Source organism: Camellia sinensis, chromosome 9, assembly GCF_055761805.1.
Source record: "Camellia sinensis isolate YWXY chromosome 9, ASM5576180v1, whole genome shotgun sequence".
Taxonomy (NCBI): domain Eukaryota; kingdom Viridiplantae; phylum Streptophyta; class Magnoliopsida; order Ericales; family Theaceae; genus Camellia; species Camellia sinensis.
In genome coordinates, this window is record NC_138969.1 from 51,773,402 (window position 1) to 51,793,062 (window position 19,661).

Here is a 19,661-nt window from a genome sequence, read left to right on the forward strand (position 1 = left end):
ACAATGTTGTAGACCATTAATTTGTTATCATTAATCTCATCACTAGTAAAAATATTCACCACCGTTAAATTATATATATAAAAAAATATCACATACTTATTAAGTAATAAAAAATTTTCATAAAACATATTTTTTTTTATGATCTAAGTATTATTCAAACTGTCGCTATTGTTCTTTCTTTGTCTATCAGGCTGGCAAAGTTACACCTTTTATTTATTAGCGTAATGCTAAAATCCAAAAGTTCTAGACTTTTATCAAATTATTTATATGGACGAGATTCATTTGGATCCCACGTGAAGAAAAACTAAAACTATTATTTTATAATACATTTTTCCATTATCTACACCGATCATTCTCAAGTCTATATTATTATAGCTAGCTAGCTATTTTAATCATCTCTAATTCATTAGGCATATAATATTTGTTAGTTAAAATATCTAATATGATTTATATTTTTCAATTCTAATATATTAGACATATATGATTAGGCATTTTGACTCAACTTACATTCACTAATTAGAGCATCTCCAACCCACTACGCATATAATACTTGTTACTTAAAATGCCTAATGTGACTCACTTTTTTCAACTCCAATGCACTAGGCATATAATTAGACATTTTGGCTTAACTCACATTCACTAAATACATGTAGCTAACCTTCAAGATTAGGCAAAATGTATTTAATCATTAAGATAATTTCCCTCAATCTTTGTTGCTGACGTGACATTCTATAAAGTTAATAGTATTTAGATGAATAGCTAAAATAAAAAACATGATTAAAATAGAACCATGAAACAGTTAACAGATAAAATAAAATATATATTTTATAATAATATTTAGATAGGTAAAATAACTATTACCATTGAAGATATTCATCTAACTAGTCTTTAAAATTAAGCAAAATATATTTTTTTCAATTGCCAAAAATGTATTTTTTATATTTTATAGTAATTTTTTTCAATTACTACCTTAGTGGTGGATTAACGATGACAAATTAATGGTCTAGATCATTGCTCTTTTTCGTGATATTTTTTTCCTTTGACGCCTAGCGTTACTCAGTCACTCTCCCATATCCAGGGCTCCTCTCTCCTGTCTCTCTCCACCTCCTCCTCGCTTGTCTCTCTTCAACCACTCCCATTCCCTTTCTCTCGGTACCGCCAACCACCACCGCCTCCTCAATCTTCTCCGCCGCGTTTCTCAGCCCCTATCTCTTCCTCATTTGTCGCAGACCACCGCCTCTATCTGCCTCCTTCGTCGCAGACCACCACCTCTCTTTCCTCCGCCGCTGTCTCCCATTCGCCTCTGCATCTCTCTCTCTTCGCCTCCGCCGCCGCAGTGCCGACTAACCACCATCACCGCCGTCCCTTTCGTCTTTCTCTTTCCTTCTGGATCTATCGCCGTGCTTCCTCGCCGTCGAGCCGTCGCAGGAGATTTGTAGATCGACCTCAGATCCATAGATCTGCAGAAGTAACCCAGGTCACACAGTTCTTCCTCCAATTGCTTTTGCTACCCTAGGTTTTAATTTTGCATTTTAGCATACAAATTTGTATATAAAAACATGTTTGAATATGTTTTTGTGTATTCAGATTTAAATGGGGAATTTTATATTTGTGTAAATTGATGACTTATTTGTGTTTGATGAATTGTGAATTGTTCTTGTTGTTGATCGATTTTGATCCTACAGAAGGAAAGGATTTGATTGGTAAAGGATTTGATTATATGAATGTGTTTGTAAAAGAAAATTGATTTCAATATTAGCTGTTGATTGTTGTTTAACACAGAGATGAGGGATGAGTACGTAGTCTGGCCAGAGAAAATGAACAAATTTCTCTTGCCATGACACAGAAAATTAAATCAGAGAGAATTTCTCTGGTTTGTAAGTAAATGCCATTGATGTAAAGCCCTCTCTCTCACTCTCTGGGCCACTGTAATGGTGAATATACAGGTATTCCAAATGGAGCACAGTGAATTGCTTTGTATTTGTGAAGTTTAGTTTCAAAAATTAACAGTTTTGTTTAGAGAAATTTTCAATTTTCTCTGGTTTGATTCCAGAATAATTCTCTGCACGCAATCAAATATTTTGTGAGTTACTTTTCTCACTCCACTTCACTCCAAATACTCTCTCTTTTTTGTCCTTATTACATGTAGTTACATCAATACCTTTCATACAAAATATGCCTCTTGAAAAAAAAAATTAAAATTCCAAAATATTAATATAACTATATAATAAAAAAAATTAAAAATAAATTTAAAACAAAGTGGAGCTCCCTATTTTATATCTACCATTATTGTTTTAATGATACTATATGCACCAATTAGTGTACTAATTAGCGTATCAATTGATTATGTGACATAATTTAAGAAATTTTTGATATTTGTAATTTGTATAATGAGTGGAGTCAATAATAAAGTCATAATTAGTGTTGGTACACTAGTTAATATATTAATTAGTGCATGTAGCACCACCATTACTGTTTTAATAAATGTGACGTTAATAACGGTCGGAGGAATGAGGTCACTGAGCTGAAATATATTCAAACTACATTTGTGATCCCAACTTGTTGTGTCTTTGGAAGAGGAGAACTTCTTGTCTTATACAGGTTCACCCCCCCCCCCCCCTCTCTCTCTCTCTCTCTCTCTGGCTCTGTCTTTGGGCTTGAAAATGTTCTTTGAAATGTTGTGTATCTGTAACTTATTAGTGCTGTTAATTTCAGATTCAAGAAGACTCAAGTCTTGTGGAAAATGCAAATCCAACAATACAATCATCACAAATTCCCAAACTTGCTAATCATGCTTCGATAATAGTTATAATTTGGAATGTTCTTAGGAGACAGATCTTCAAGAATCTATAATTAGGACACAGATCTTTAAAGATTGCTTTCAATTGACTCATTCTTAGCCCTTACAATTCTGCATATTACAAATAAATTGAATTCCAAAAGTTAGAAACAAGCCATGTGAAATACTATTTATTGAATGGGGGTAAAAGAATCATAAATGTAATATATTACTAAGATCAAGCAATAGATTTTCTTGAATGTCCTTGAAAATCTTACCTTGATATTAATTTTACTTGTTGAACTTTATTTTTTATTTTATTGTGGATTGTTGAACTTGCTCATGTCAAATTTTGTAAATCTGAATTTTCCCAAATTATTTATTTGTTGGATCTCTTGTGTTTGGTTGAATTATTAGATTTAATTTAAATGAATATATGCTAACTTGTCACATAATTTTCTTATGCTCTTGGATTCTAACAATCCCATGATATATCCTATCTAAAATCTGTCCCTTTAATTCATATATGATGAATCAAGAAAAAAAAATTAAGTCCAAATTCTGAGAATTCCAACAAATCTAGCTAGTTTCATACACATTCTGCAATGACCATATCACAAACCCTTGTGCACTTTGGCCTAAAAGAGGCACCGAACAACAGTTCCAATCCAAATACATCACTAGTGAGTGATTTGAAAATTGTGTATTTCAATCCTAGATGTAGTAATTGTGGTTGTCATTGTATTTTAGTAAATCCATTTTGGTCAATCCTTATTAGTACTTCACTGAAATATAAAAATATAATAGTAATCCATCATAACTAACTTTCTAAAATGCTAATTGGTTTCTTCTAAAGACATTTCTTGTTCTGCTTTGTTATGTTTATCTCTAAACTGGCTACTTGTTTTATTGATTTGGCTATCATTATGTTACTTGTGTTCTTACTTATATTCACATGCCCAAGTATTATTATTTACCTTTTGCTTTCTGCATATAATGGCTGTAGTTGATTTGAGGAGACTGATTTCAAACATTTTTTCATTGTTTTTGGAGTTTTGTTGTTAATTAGAAGGTTCTCTAACATTTTGTGTTCTATAGCTCTTACATGAGGTGTACGGTGCATCTATATTTGTGTGCATAAGATCAAATGTTCATGGATCTACCAATTTATAAGATACTTCCATGTTTTGTCATCAATTAGTGGATATTAAATAATATGTACTCAAGATATTTCAGTGACTGTTCTAAACCAAACAAAATGTGATTAGTCTAGTCTAGTCTAGTAAGCTCTCTCTATCACCAATAAGAAAAGGTTGGTTGTATGCAAAGTCATCCCAATATATATATATGTATACCTACACAAATTTGCTAGCATATATAAACTAAAATTACTTGTTTTTTAACCATTCCATACACAGAAATCACTTAAAGTATTAAGTGATAAATCCAATTTGAAAATATTGGCGGTGTTTGGTAACAATTTTTGTTGGGTTTTTGTTGATTTTTTTCACTAAAAGACAAACTTTTTGTGAAACCAAAAAAGACAAATCCAAATAAAATATCACATCCAACCCCATAATCATTTCACTTTTTCTCTTACAAACATCTCATCCAACCACAAAAAAACCCAACTATCTTCTCAAACACAAAAATTTTTTTCTCCAATGATATCTTACAACTAAAAACACCTACACAAAAACCCACTTCCCAAACACCCACATTATATTAGTGAGTGAATTTATTATAATTTGTTTTTCATAATAATTATAATATTGTATTTTGTGAGTAATTTCCATTTGACTTTTATAGTTGACATAAATTATAGTTCTTAAGATACACATATATCATAATTTTTGAGATAAATTTTGGACTCGATGGGTAACATTATTAATTTATTCAAAAAAATTTTGACATAGGCAATTGAATGTAAAATTGATCAACTTCAGCTTAAAATTTATTTATCTAGAGGCGATATAACTCGTATAGTTATTTATAAACAATCCATACATTTGGTAAACAACCATCTAGTACTTTTAAATATTTCACCACTTCAATTGTTTTTTAAATTTTTTCTGTAAAACTTCATTTTTATACTACTAATACTACAACGTAATGATTGGTTCACTGGAATGAAACTAAATAGAAAGGAATGGTTATTCCTTAGCCTCTCTCTATAGAATGACTATTCTCTCATAATAATAAGAAATGATTTTATTTGTAATATATATTTTTATAATTTTTTTAGTGAACCAAATGTGAGAATGGACATTATGTGGAATGATTATTTCATCCACTACATTGCAATGAACCAAACATGAGCTAAAATTATTTGGGGTCCCTCTTTCTTAGATAGAATTCCATAGCCCAAGGTGGCCATGCCCTCCCTGCCTCAGGACCGGCCCTGGTTGTATGGTTTCTAACTTTGGTGAAAGAGTTAGCAAGGTTTGGGATAGTGACCCATTGGTTAATAGATCAGTAAAATGGGGCATAGAAATTGTGGTCTTGTTCATTATTTTGGAATTTGGGACCACATTGTTGTTCAAATTAGCTCCAACTTGGAAGGTCAATCTATTGGGAAGTTAGGATTCAAAGTAACTTTTTGTTATTCTTGTATCATCTTCAATTAGAATGTAATCGCATGATTTTTGAGAATAGTGTGGGTGTAAGGTTTGAATGCTCATGATGTAAAGATGTTTGTAGCAGTCCTTAATTGGGCCTTTTTGGTTGAGTTTGTTTTGATCATAGTATTGATTTCTGTCATAGGACTTACCATTTTCCGGTTTTCTCAAAGGATGTTCCTCTACTGTGGCTGCGCTTCTTTTTTAAATCTTTGTTGTTCCAATAAACTCGTCTTCTTACAGAGCAATCAATTCAACACATACATACATACATACATACATACATACATATATATATATAATATAATAAATATGATAATGTTTATGCACGTAGCAGATATTGGATAATATTAGCTGAAAACCATGCAAAGTTCATCGCTTTCATTTTTGTTGTTTCAATAAATTTCTTAGACTGGAGATTATAATATGTATAGAGATGATACTATATATGTATTGTCGATGTTGGATAATATGAGCTGTGAAACATGGAACAAAGTCCATCTTTCATAATTTAGATGTCCTAAATATATCTAGCATATATATTTTGTAGAGTATTATTAAGCACGTTATTGTCTTACAGTTTGTAGAAAGGAAATTTCAGATGTATCGGGAGTTTGGACCCATAAACAAACAAACAAAAACAAAAGAAAACCTGAACTTCCATGTCTGCCTATTTGCATATCAATTCTGTGAAGTTTAAAGGCACTTGAATTGCATTTCATCTTTTTATTTTTCATCATTACTGATTACAGTATCTAGAATGAAGTGCTTGTATGTTTTTCGAATGTAGTCAAAGTAAGTGGGGAACATGCAATATTTGATGTTGCCAACTTGCTATGGTACTGTTTTGTTTCTTCTGGTTTTTCATTACCCTGGCAAATACCAAATCTATGTTCTTTTTTGTCTCCGTTGTGTTGAAATTTATGATTAAAATTTTTTAACATAAAAAATTATGCAGTGGGATTTATTACATCAGCAATGTCTCCGAGTACAGTTGCAGAGAGGAAAAGAGAGTTATTCAAACTGCTGAAAGATAAAGAAGTCCCAAGGATTGTTCTGTTTGGGGAATCTGGAGTTGGAAAAACATGGACAGCCAGAGAGATGAGTCTTCTCGCAAAAAATAAGGGAGTAATTGACATTGCTCTCTGGGTATTTCTCAACAGACAACATGACAGGGCCTCTCTTTGTGACAGTATGGCTCATCAGTTATCCTTACTTTCCACCACCCGGGAGGCAGAAGTTGAGGATAAAAATGAGGAATCAGAGAACCCCAGAGACTTGCAACATCAAATAGAAGCAACAGTCGCAGGAAAGAAGCTGCTTCTAGTTTTGGATGACGAGGGAAATAAAATGAGCGCACAAGAGATAATGTCTGAATTGGAAACACTGTTGAATGTCAACCTACAAAATCACAAAATTCTAATCACTAAAAGAATCAATAGAATCAATTCTCAGGAGATCATTGGGTCAAAGATTGAGGTAAAGCCCTTGTCAAAGGACGAGTCATTGTCCTTATTGCAAAAACATGTTAGGACTGGAGTTTACGAGGTTCCAGGCATTAGAGCTTTAGCTGGAGCTTTATTCGAAAAGACTGAAAATTTGACTAAAAATTTTCCTGCCGCAATTGTCTTGTTGGCAAAAGCATTCAATTATTTTGCTCAACAAGATAATGGGTTGCAGAAGCTGAAACGTTCTCTGGAGGAAGCATCTGGCAATGACATCTACAACATCACACATTTACTACGCAGTGGGTATGATTTGCTGCCAAACAGTGTTTTAATTGACTGCTTTTGCAGTGGTAGCCACTTCTTTCGCGATTGTCGGCGCATTCATTATAATGAATTGATAGCTTATTGGATGATGGAAGGATATTTTGGTCAAATCAATTGTATGGAAGAGGCTTATGAGAGAGGACATCAAGTTTTGATGGAGCTTATAGATTGTCAGATTCTGAAAATAGTGGAGGCTGATTGTGTTACAATGGAAGGACTAGCTCTGAATTTGGATGATATTGTAATGGAAAGGGCAATAACGAACTTCGATGACTGTTACCGTTGTGGTTTTGGGGGCACAGCCAGTCTGGGATTAGCTAATGTGTTTGGGTATGGGAATTGGCAGGGCCTTGGGAGAATCACACAGAAGGATGGTGGGATGAAAACACTGCAGAGTCGCAAACAAGGTCAGAAATTCTCTACACTACTGCTTGATGGGAATTTTCTGAGCAGGGAATTTCCTCGTAGTTTCTTTCAGTCCAACCAAGAACTGCAAGTTCTTGCCCTTTTTAACCCTCCATTGAAGACATTTTCTCCTTCCTCATCTATGATGCACGAACTTTTCATACTTGTGCTCAGAGGCTGTTCTTTCATGGAAAAGATTGACCAGGTAGAGTTCACCCTAAAATTTGAAAAATTAACTGTTCTTGAGATATCAGGTCCAAACTCCTTGACGACAATCCCTGATGAGTTTTTTAAGCACCTGCCCCAACTTCGGAGCCTCAACCTATCTGCACTTCAAATTGAGTCGTTACCCTCATCTCTTTATGAACTTAGTGAACTAAGCTGGCTCATCCTAAGAGACTGTTCTCGCTTGAAAACTCTGAAAAGTTTGAGAAACTTTAAAAACCTCACGGTGCTAGATCTTTCTGGTGCTACATCTTTGGAAAATATCCAAGACAAAACTTTTTCGCAAAATGGGAAACTTCAAATGCTTAATTTTTCCAAAACAAAGATTAAAAGCATACCATTGATTAAGAATCTTAAATATCTCACGCATCTCTTGCTAAGTGGCTGCCCAGAGTTGGTTCGACTGCGCGGCATTAGTTCAGTAGCAAGTCTCCAAGTTCTTGATCTTTCAAATGCTAGCCAATTTAATGAGTTCCATGATCAATCGCTTGAAAATAATGTAAGCCTTAAGATTCTTGATCTATCAGGAACTATACTTGATCATGGCAATCCTCGTCAACTCAATTCAAAAAATTCCCCTCCGGAAAAATCTCTATTATGCATAGAGACACTTGGAGTCCTAGAAGTACTTGATCTTTCAAAAACCCATATCCGAACTCTGCCATCCCTTTCCAATCATTTGAACCTTCGTCGACTATTACTATCCTCTTGTGCATACCTGGAGGAGTTGGTAGACTTGAATCCCCTTAAAAAACTGGAGGTGCTTGATCTTTCTGGTTGCATTGCTTTGACAAAACTACCTGATGGCATCTTTGACCAGATGTCTTGCCTATGGAGACTTGATCTTTCTGAAACTAAAATCAAATATTTGCCGTCACTTTCAAATCTTAGCAACCTCCGCCACCTCTTACTGAAAAAATGCACCGAGCTGCAACCCCCTCTACACCTAAAGTCTCTTTCAAAACTTGAGGAGCTAAATTTGTGTGGCATTACCTCTTTGCTAGAGATTGGAGCTGATTTGTTGGGAAATATGAGTCACCTTCGGATTCTTGACCTCTCTGAAACCCCACTTCAACAACCACCATCCATGTCAAACCTCAAAAACATTCACCAGCTTTATCTAAGGGATTGTTCAAGCTTGGAAGCAGTGCCCGGTTTGGAAGCATTGACAAAACTGGAAGTCCTGGATCTTTCTGGAACTGCAGTTGATCATCTTCCATCGCTAGAGAACTTTAGCAACCTCCGGCAGCTTCTGCTTAGAGATTGTCCTGGCTTACAAGAGTTTCTGCAACTAGAATTGCTTCATCTACTCCGGGGCACTGTTAAAGATCTTCCCAAAGGGATCTCAGAATTGACTCATCTTGAGCTCCTTGATCTGCCGAACATGAGGAATACACAGGGAGCTGGCAGCAACAAGTTAAAGGAGCCAAATCAGTATGGATGGGGCATCTCCAGTTTGCCAGCTGAAACAGTTGGGGACAAGAACAAACCTCCTGTATCTGTAAGTAGCTCCCAATTTCTTCAATTTCTGGAGAACAATCCACTGTTGCGGAACACAATCTTCAGGCAATTCCACATCTCTGTTCATCCCATCGAGGAGCGTGATAGAAAAGGAGTTGTATCTTTCTACCGAGATGATTTTATGTTCAGAGATATCTACTTCCAAACCAAGCAGTTCTCTAATTTTGAAGAGCAAGGTTCATTGGCAATCCGTGGCTTCCGTCATTCCCCCAAGGGCATCAACGAAGTTCTCTCTCATGCTGATTGTGTTTTTTTGGTCGATAATGCATTTCAAAGATGGATATCTGATTTGGGTGCGTCCAACCTCCAGGTACTGAAAGGCTGTTGGATAGAGAGATGCAGAGAAATGGAGTGTGTTTTTCATGAAGAAGAGGTAGAAGAAATGGTGAAACTAGAAAGTTTAGAGGTCTTATGGGTTTCTAATTCTGTTAATTTGAAGGGTATATACTGTGGGAGCTGGCAAAGTAAGACCTTTCAAAACCTCAAGCATCTGTATCTAGACTGTTGTCCGAAGTTGTCGATTGTCTTCTCGTCTTCCCAGCTGCCAATAAACCTTCAAGTCCTTCAAATTAAGTTTTGTGATGAATTGGAGGCTGTGTTTGAACATGCATCACCCAAGCCTGAGTTGCCACATTTGAACACATTGTATCTGTGGGAACTGCCCAAATTGAAGAGGATCGGGTGTGCATTGCCACCTCCACTAACTCCAAAAGTTTGGGGATGCCCAAATCTAGCGGACTTCAAAGAAAATGTCAAATTGGCCAGAAGTTCGTAGACTGTGTATTCCCTACTTTGCTGAGATTATTTCCAGTGTAATCTCGCAATAAAGTGGAGAGTGCATTTGGAGGCAGCATCTTTACGATCATACTTCGCCATATCACACGCTGTATCTTCAGGAATTGCTGAAATTGGCGATCTAGTGAGCACTGAATTGCAGCCACCTCTAATATTAGATCCTATTCTCCTGGGAAGAAATTGACTTGAGAATGGAAATTAGAATGCAGATGATAAATACCTTGCAATAGTGAACAACTCTGACCTTGGTGTGTACAATATCTCACTTCAGGTTCTTTTTTTACTTCATTTCCTTTTGAATTTGAAGCGTGTTTGTTCTCTCTCTCTCTCTCTCTCTGTCACACACACACACACACACACACACATTTCCGCCCTGTCTTTTTTATTCGGTAGCAGTGGAAGAAGATAGTGTTAGAATAAAGGCAGATAATGTTTTGTGAATGCACTCTCAAAATCTGTTTTCCGAAATATTCTTCCCCAAAATTTGCCATTTCTGATATAAGTTGTTTATATTTGTTTTCAAATATTTTTGTAACTTAAACAAATTATATTACTTATGTGCATGACTATGTAGTGGTGTGGCTGCCACAAGAAGCGACTTTGTGTGTGGAGTGTAGCACACAAGCATGGGTTTTGGAGCAAACAACAGCTGGATCACTTCCTAGTCAGAGCTAGCTGGTGGAAATTAATTGACCAACTCAAAGCTTTTATTTTAATTTTGTCACAAACTCAAATACTTGGCTGGTCCATTAGTCAACCCAACTTGAATCTCGTATATGTTGAATTTTAGTGAGTTTTTATATGTATTTAAATGTGAGACAAAAGAGGGACCATTTTTGGGACGATGATAAGATGCCATACATATTTGTATTAGACATTTATATGTAAGATGAGTTTGTGTGCCTTTCATTTGTGTTAAATTTTTTTTTTTTTTTAAATTTTATATTATAGTTTAATTTATAATTCATAACCTACACCATCAAAACTATTTTATTTTTATTTTTATTTTTTGTTGACAATTACCTAATATTCCTAACTTTCACATGCAAAAAGATTGTAATAATTAATGGAAAAATTGTTGAGAAGTCATTTTGGAATGTGTATGGCATTAGGTTCAATGATCTTTTGTTTTGGTTATAAGGACATGATTAATGAAATTGTTTGGTGAGAATGACAATTTATTATTTTGAAGAATAATTTTTATTATTTTTACTCCTGGATCAGCCGTTGATGGAAATGTTGCCGGAGGTGGCCGGCAGCAAAATGGGTCATATAGACAGATAGGTAGATTACGTGAACATATAGGTCGGTAGTTTACCATTAAAATGCATCATGTGATGAGTTTAAATGCTCTTGTGATGTTATTTTATTGGTCGGAAGTTTAATTTTTATCATTTTAATGAGAAACGAGTGAGAGGCAGTGAGTTTGGAATCTGGTGGGAGGGAGTGGGAGGGGATAAGGGGGAGAGGGGTTAACAGGTTTGTTCGGTTTTCTTTTTTCAACAAATAAATCAATTGCCAAGATCAAAATTTTCACGATCAAATGGTTTACATGTGGGGTGCATACCATATGCATCCCACAAGGGGTTGAAGGGGTTATCTGGGGCTTTTTCCAAAATGAGGCAAAATATTAAATTATTTCTCAAATTAGGCCTAGTTTGGACGAAATTTTTAAAATAAGTTAAAATGTTATTACAAATCACGCTTTCACCGTTTTTGTAACCCTGTTGCGAAAAATTTGTAAAATCATAAAAGTGTGGTTACAAACCACGCTTTTAATTAAGAAAACGTGGTTGCAAACCACGCGTGTAAGGCAATTTGTTTTCTATAGAAAGCGTGGTTCCTCACCTGGATTTTAATTTTTTTTTTTTTTTTTTTTTTCAAAAAACGTGGTTCTCAACCACACTTTAACTATTGACCAAGGGAAGCGTGGTTAGCATCCACGCTTTTAACCAAAATCCGATTTTAAATGAAAGCGTGGTTTGTAACCACGCTTTTACAACTTATACAAAATTCTCCCAGCTCCCTCATTTAAAACCACGCTTTTTACAGTCAGGTTTTTTTGACTTTCGATTTGCTCTCTCGCTCTCGCTCTCGCTCTTGCTCTCTCTCTGCTCTCGCTTCCTCTGCTCTCACACTCTCTCTCTGCTCTCTCTCCGTCCGTGGGTTCTCTGCTCTCTCTCGTTGGTATGGTGTCTGTCTGTCTTTCTCTCAGTTTGAATTTTATATGTGTTTATTGTGTTTGTGAAAATGTGAATGTGGGTACAATGTGGGTAATAGGGTTTATGAATGTGAAAATATTGTGAATTGATGAAAATGTTGGTAGAGTAGGGTTTGTGAATGTGAAAATGTTGTGAATTAAAATTGATATCACTGTGGGTAGAATAGGCTTTGTGAATTGAAATTGTGGTTTTGAATTGTGAAAATGTTCTAGGGTTTTCAATTGAATGTGAAATCATAAATTAGAGTTAGGGTTTCAGAAATTAGGGTTTTGACTTGTGAAAATGTTCTAACCCAAAGTTTTTGTTTGAATTTGTCTGACAATTCTAGGGTTAGGAATTCATATCCGTATCTATATTTATATTTGATTTGTTTGGTATTATTATTATTATTATTATTCAAAATTAAAGAAAGGTTGACACACTTATATAATTTCTATTTTAGTGCAAAAATAATTTTTAAAATTAGGAAAGAACTTTTTATTGTTTCCTAAAATGACTAGCTAAAATGAATACTAAAAAAAAGTAACTCTTAAGCTAAAAATATAACTAAAAGTTTAATTAATCTTATGGAGATGCTCTTGCTATAGTAAACAAGAAATTATTTAGTATTCTGAAAACACAATGTGATTATATGTCACTCAATAACACAGTGTAACATTTCACAAATTTTTTAGAAAAAATAAGAACAAAAATGATCATGTTATTGTATCATAAATCACGTTGAAATTCTTAACGCACCAAATGATTTTTGTAATTATTATACAAAGTATAGTTGTTAATTTGCATCATAGTCCATTGTGGTTTACTTTTTATTAGATTGTGATCAAAAAGCCACTACTACATTAAAAATTAAAAAAATATTTGGAGAAACAATTTTTAACACTTTCCATTCATATTTATATCCATATCCATAATTGGTAATAAAGTAACTCTGAAGTTAAAAACATAACTAAAAGTTTAATCAATTTTATGGTGATGCTCTTGTTATAGTATACGAGAAATTATTTAGTATTCTGAAAACACAAAGTGATTATATGTCACTCAATAACATAGTGTAACATTTGACAAATTTTTTAGAAAAAATAAGAACAAAAATGATCATGTTATCGTATTATAAATCGCGTTGAAATTCTTAACGCACCAAATATTTAATTTAGATCAGCAGAACAAAAAGTTAGCTGAATTACTCTTTTTCTTTTTCTTTCCAAGTTCCTTTCCAAATAGAATTACTCTTTTTTGGGGTCTCTAGCATTACACTTTTTCTTTTTCTTTCCAAGTTCCTTTCCGAATTCGTCAACCAAATACAGCATTAGTGACTAAATTTTGAAAAATAAATAACAAAAGAAAAGAAAATAACAACTTCAAGCCAATGAGATTAGTAAATCTGACAAACCTTGGAGCATAAATCAAGATTTATCAAAAGAAAACAAAATAATGTTTTTTTAAATTGCTCCCACTTACACACGTACGATTAAATTATTGCCTAAATTAAGGGTTGTGTAGAGTTGTTATTATTTATTTATTTATTTATTTATTTGGAGTCAATGCCTTTCAAAATTTGATCATATTGAGGGAGGGAGGCCCTTGCCGCAATGGTAAGGTTGTTTTATTATACTGATAAAAATATAAAATAAAATAATTCTATTATAATTCGAGTGTTATGGATTCAAATCATAGAAATAATGTCTCTGTATACTCAATAAGGCGAGTGCATATATCTGATCTTCCTCTAAACTCCGCCATGACTGGAATCTTTGGAATTGCCCCTTTATAGATCTTATAAATCAAAATGGGTCATTAGCTAAAAATCTTATAGTTTTGTTATAAACAAACAAAATTGATCATAAAATTGAATATAAATACATATATACGCATAAAATTTTATAGAGTTTGTTAGTATTTTGAAAAATCTTATCCATCTATATACATTTTGTGTCCAGTTCTATAACCATTTTTGTGTTCTTAGACTTATTCAAAATCTGAAGTTATTGCTGCTATGTGATTCAAAATTTCTTTTTGTTTCAAATTCAATAAACATTTTTGTATAGGACATCTATACATGTGTATGAATTCAAAAAGGATCATATGAACAAAGCATATCCAACCTCAAAAAGAATGAGAAAAAAAAGAGCAATGAGAACAAATAATTAAGACAAGAAGTATAGTTATTTTTATGTTCTCAATTCATATACAACTGTAAAATGAGAAAAGTTCTAGAACTATTTTGTATGTCTTAAAACCAACACAAATTGCCTAAATTTGATATGCTCTTCAAAGTTTCTTCTGTACTTTGGTAGTTGGTACAAGGTTCAAGCACTTATACAACAATTTGTATGAGTTTATTTTTTAAGAAAAGAAATGTTTTGTTGTCGCATAGAGTGACTTAATCATATACAAAAGTTACCATATTATAAAATTAATTAGGGCTTTTTAAAATAAATTAAATTAAATTAACGGTAGTGCATGGATGGCTCCACTCGTTTGATGCATTTTAAGCATTTTAATAAATTTATATTATTATAAGGATGCTTAATCCAATGGAGAAGGCTATTACCCATCAAATTGACTATCTTATTGAAGATAATTGATGATTATTCCCAAGTTCCATGTGATGAGAAATATACTATCTACATGAAATTTAATTAAATGAAAGAAACTTTCCAAAAGTTTTTTTTTTTTTTTGTGAAGTATTTTTACCAAAAGAAATAGAACCAGGTTTTCAAACTGCAACAGTGCATTTAGAGGGTGGCGATGGGTTGTGGGGCAAGGGGGAGGGGAGGATGATTGTAGAGGCAGTGTGGGTTTTGATGGTGTTAGGCTGTAGCAGGAAACATGTAGGTTTCAGTGGCGAAAGAGATAGGGAAGGAGAGAGAGAGTTTATCCACTGTGTGAGGTGCATGGTAATATTTAAATGGATGGTTAGGATAGTTTGTGATCTAGTATGGTCAAGTTTAAATATGGTTTTACAAGAAGTTAAAAGAGTAAATAATAGATTGCCACATGTATTTTAAAAAAAAAAAAAATTGTTAAACAAAGTAACTGAGATGGACATGAGTGTAGGTTGTGACACAGAATGAAGTTCAAAATTTAAATTGATGAAATTAAACTTTCGCATTTGAATTAAAAAATATGTAAAACTCTGGAGTTTTTTTTTTTTTTTTTTTTTTTTTGTAATTTGTCCAATATTTTAAACATGTTTATGTTCATTTGTTGGCAAAAATGAAAATAAAAATATATTTAGTATACACTGTAATGTAAAAATTTCATGCCACTAATAAATGTATTTTTAAGAACCAAATAATTTCATGCTAAATGGTATAACTTTTTTAAAATAAAATTTTGGTTGTGACATGATAGTAATTCATTACGAAATGTCTAATTTCATCCTTAAATAGTAGAGACAATTGGAAAAAAATTTATTTCAAAGAGGTATAAAGTATTAGATCTAAGATAAAATCTTGTTTGGTAATAAGGACAAGGTGAAAATTGTTGACGATGTTGAAAAAGTTGCCGGATAAATTATGTTAGTTTTTATCACACACCATAGATTCGTCATTGTATTTGTATCATAGAATAGCATAACACACTTTTAATAATTCTAATTTTTATCATAAAAAATTAGAAATCTCTTGTAAAATTTATCCAAAATTAATAAAAGATCTTCAGAATAAAAAGTTAGCTGAATTATGACATATTTTCTGAGCACCAACACATGGCCAAGGTGATGCCGACGTGTCAGCCGAGGTGCCACGGGTCTTGGTCGTGACGTCGAGGTAATCTCAGCTAGGCCGAGGTTATCCCCGAAGATATCAGAATCTGGGATAAGCGGATAAGGGACAAGAGTCCTAGAATGAGGAAGGAACTCAGCCTGGATAAGGATAAAGCTCTTAGGGAGTTTATCTTTATCTATTGGAGAGTCCAGGATAAGCACTGAGCAGAAGTCCATTGAAAGCTAGGCTTCTATTGAGACTAGGATTGAGTTGGCTATAAAAGAGAGGCACCCCCAATGGGTCTAAGGTATGCAATTTATATTCAGAACAGTGAGTTAAGAACTATTGTCTTTGAGAGATATTTGATTACTGACTTAATCATCGGAGTGCCCCCGGGTGGACGAACCACCGCCGGAATCTTTTCTTTCTGTTGCAGGTCATTCAGGCACCATCTATTCTACCAGTGCTTTCCAGCTGAATACTGAGTTGGCAGTGTGGTCAGAAATTCACTCACACAACTTGGCGCCGTCTGTGGAAAAAAAAGGAGGATAGATGGCCAGCGACGGACAGAAGGAAAAGGTTGGGGACGAAATCCCCACTGGGAACGGTAAACATGTTGACCCTAACATGGAGGAAGATGGTTGCAACGAGGAAACTCGGGACCAGAATCACGGCAAGAAAGATGTCGGCCAGGAGGGCGACGTACCAAAGAAATCGGATCGAAACGGGTATTACAATGAGGACAACCTCCAGGTATGGAAAGATAGATGCCTGCGAAGGGATGAAGAGGTGAAAGAGATGGCGAACAAATTGGCGGACTTGCAATCGGTCGTCAATTTCATGATGCAAAACAACGTCATGCAGCCACTATTCTAGTGGCCGATGCCTAGAAGGGAGGGTAGAAAACTATCCTTGTAGCCCCCCAGCACACCAGGAGGGAAAAACACTCTCACCGGCCTTCAAGGGAGGTCGGGCGAGGAGAGTCGAGAAGGGAAGAATCTCGAAAGACACATCGCACCAAGGAAGCAGACCCCAGAGAACATCGACATATTCAAAGGCAGGAGCTGTGCTTCGACACAACTCATGGAGAAAGGTCGAAAAGGGCTCACAACGAAGCGGAGAGCAGTGCACCGAAAAGACTGAAGTCGAGATAGCCGAGCTCCTGGGCAGACTAAAGAGGACTTGAGAGATTACCTCAAGAGGAAGCAACAAGATGCCGAGGTAACTTCCCCAGTTAAGCCGAGAACACCATTCTTGGTGGAGTTGGACAAATTTGAGGCTTCGAAAAGATTCAGTATGCCGAGGTTCCAGATATACGATGGTAAGTCGGACCCCAACTTTCACGTCGGATTATACCTGAACTCGATGGCCTTGTACACTGGAAACGATCCGTTGCTCTGCAAAGTGTTCCCCTCATCGTTCGGGGAGATTGCATCGGATTGGTTTCACAAATTACCGAAAGGAAGTGTGAAGACCTGGGAAGGCCTGGCCGAGATGTTTGTGGCCAGGTTCGTGACAAACAAACTACAACCCTTGAGGGTAGACGCCCTAATGGCTCTGAAGATTGGCGAGGACGAAAGCCTGAGGGCCTACGCCAAGAGGTATTACGAGGTGTTCAACCGAATACCCGAATGTACTCAAGAAGTGGCCATTGTATCATTTAAAAACAGCCTAAAAGATGGTTGCCTACTCTAAAAATCACTGTCAAAGACATTGCCAAAAAGCATGGAGGAGCTCATGGCCAGAATTGAGAAATATGCCAGAGCCGAGGAAGACACGCCAGGGACTAAGGCGACAAAGCAAGAGAAAGGAAATGGCTCGCTGAAGCGAGGTCGAGGAAACAACGGATCCAACAAGCAAGAGGTAGGACTGAGGGCTGCATAGGTAGTCACAACTGTGTTCCGAATCTCAATTCACAAAGTCCTGGATAAAATTCGAACCCAACCCTATTTCAGAGCACCAACAAGGGTACCAAGAGAGTTTATGGGATGAAGCCTTGGTAAGCATTGTGCTTACCATAACGAAGATGGGCATATGACTCAGGGTTGCAGAGCCCTGAAGGCACACTTGGAAGACCTGGTAAGGCAAGGCCATTTGAGGGACCTTGTAGATGAGGCTAGGACAAGGGAAAAGCAGGCAAGACTGCCTCAGGCACCAGCAGCTCCGCCTCCCCCAGCACAGCAACCGCAGGCAGGAGGACCTCGTGTAATTAATGTAATTCACTCGAGGGTCAACGAAAACGAAATACGGGGAGAGACCCAGAAGGTAAAGCACTTGCAACACGTGTACCAGGTCCAGCAGAAGAGACCTCGGACCGAGGAGTGCCAGGGACCAGTGGTGTCCTTTATTGAAGCCGACCTAGAGATGGTCCAACATCCGCACAACGATGCCTTGGTAGTATCCCTCCAGGTTGGGGAGTACCAAGTAAAGCGCATTTTAATTGACCAAGGCAGCTCTTGTGACATCATGTATGTCAGGTGTTACAAGGAGCTCGGCCTTCACCCAGACGATATGGAGCAATCCAATGGCCCAATGATCGGGTTCAATGGAACGCCGACATGGCCATTGAGAGCAGTAAGCTTGGAGGTGCAGGCCGGCACCAGGAAGATAAAGACAGAGTTCACCATAATCGACACACCCTCCCCTTACAATGCTATCCTGGGAAGGCCATGGTTGCATGCAATGAGGGCTGTTTCCTCAACATTGCATCAACTATTGTGGTTCCCAACAGAGCATGGAATAGAGGAGGTTAGAGGAGATCAACTGTAGGAAAAGAATTGCTTCATGGTAGCAATGAAATCCACCTGCAGCATACGAGAACCAGAGAGGGCAGAGATCGAAGATGAGGACGTAGAGGTCCTAGATGACGTCGGCAAGGAGCTAGCCGAGAAGAGTGAAGAAGCACTGAAGAAAATCCTTGTCCAGGAGGGAGATGAATAACGCTTCTTCTTTCTCGGCTCAGGCTTAACCAAAGAAGAGGAAAAAGAATTGGAGGCTTTCTTGAGAGCAAACATTGAGGTGTTTGCCTGGACGCCTTACGAAATGCCTGGCATTGACCCCGAGGTCACTTGCCATAAACTAAACGTTAACAGGTCGGCCAAACCTGTAATCTAACGAGCAAGAAGACTGACATTGATGCACATCGAAACAGTGAAAGAGGAAGTAGATAGACTTCTAGAGGCCAGGGCCATTCCAGAGGTAAATTACCAGACATGGCTATCAAACACAGTGGTGGTGAAGAAAAAGAACGGTAAATGGAGGGTCTGCGTGGACTTTACCAGCCTAAACAAGGCCTGTCCTAAAGATAGTTTTCCTCTATCCAAGATTGACCAACTGATGGATGCCACTTTAGGGCATGGAAGGATGAGCTTCCTGGATGCCTACAGGGGGTACCATCAGATAGCCATGTACCCCCTAAATGAGGAGAAGACTACATTTATCACCCCAAAAGGGTTGTATTACTACAGAGTGATGCCTTTTAGGTTGAACAACGCAGTAGCAACTTACCAAAGATTGGTAACCAAGATGTTCAGACATCTGATTGGCCGAAAGGTTGAAGTTTACATCGGCGACATGTTCGTAAAGACCAAGGAACATAAAGGTCATCTGGCCAA

General features: G+C 36.2%; 1 protein-coding gene across 2 annotated transcripts; it reads left to right on the forward strand.

Annotated features, from left to right (window-relative positions):
- The first annotated feature begins 1,013 nt into the window (after positions 1-1,013).
- LOC114323003 (putative disease resistance protein At4g19050) lies at positions 1,014-11,019 on the forward strand. Of its 2 annotated transcripts, none has more exons than XM_082886814.1 (3): positions 1,014-1,477; positions 6,356-10,386; positions 10,690-11,019. In XM_082886814.1, exon 2 carries the CDS (start codon positions 6,376-6,378, stop codon positions 10,093-10,095), a length of 3,720 nt encoding a protein of 1,239 aa, XP_082742940.1. In that variant the 5' UTR covers positions 1,014-1,477; positions 6,356-6,375; the 3' UTR covers positions 10,096-10,386; positions 10,690-11,019. The 2 variants fall into 2 exon arrangements, with proteins under 2 accessions (XP_082742940.1, XP_082742941.1); XM_082886815.1 differs by having other exon boundaries at positions 1,024-1,477; positions 6,356-10,363.
- The last annotated feature ends 8,642 nt before the right edge of the window (positions 11,020-19,661 follow it).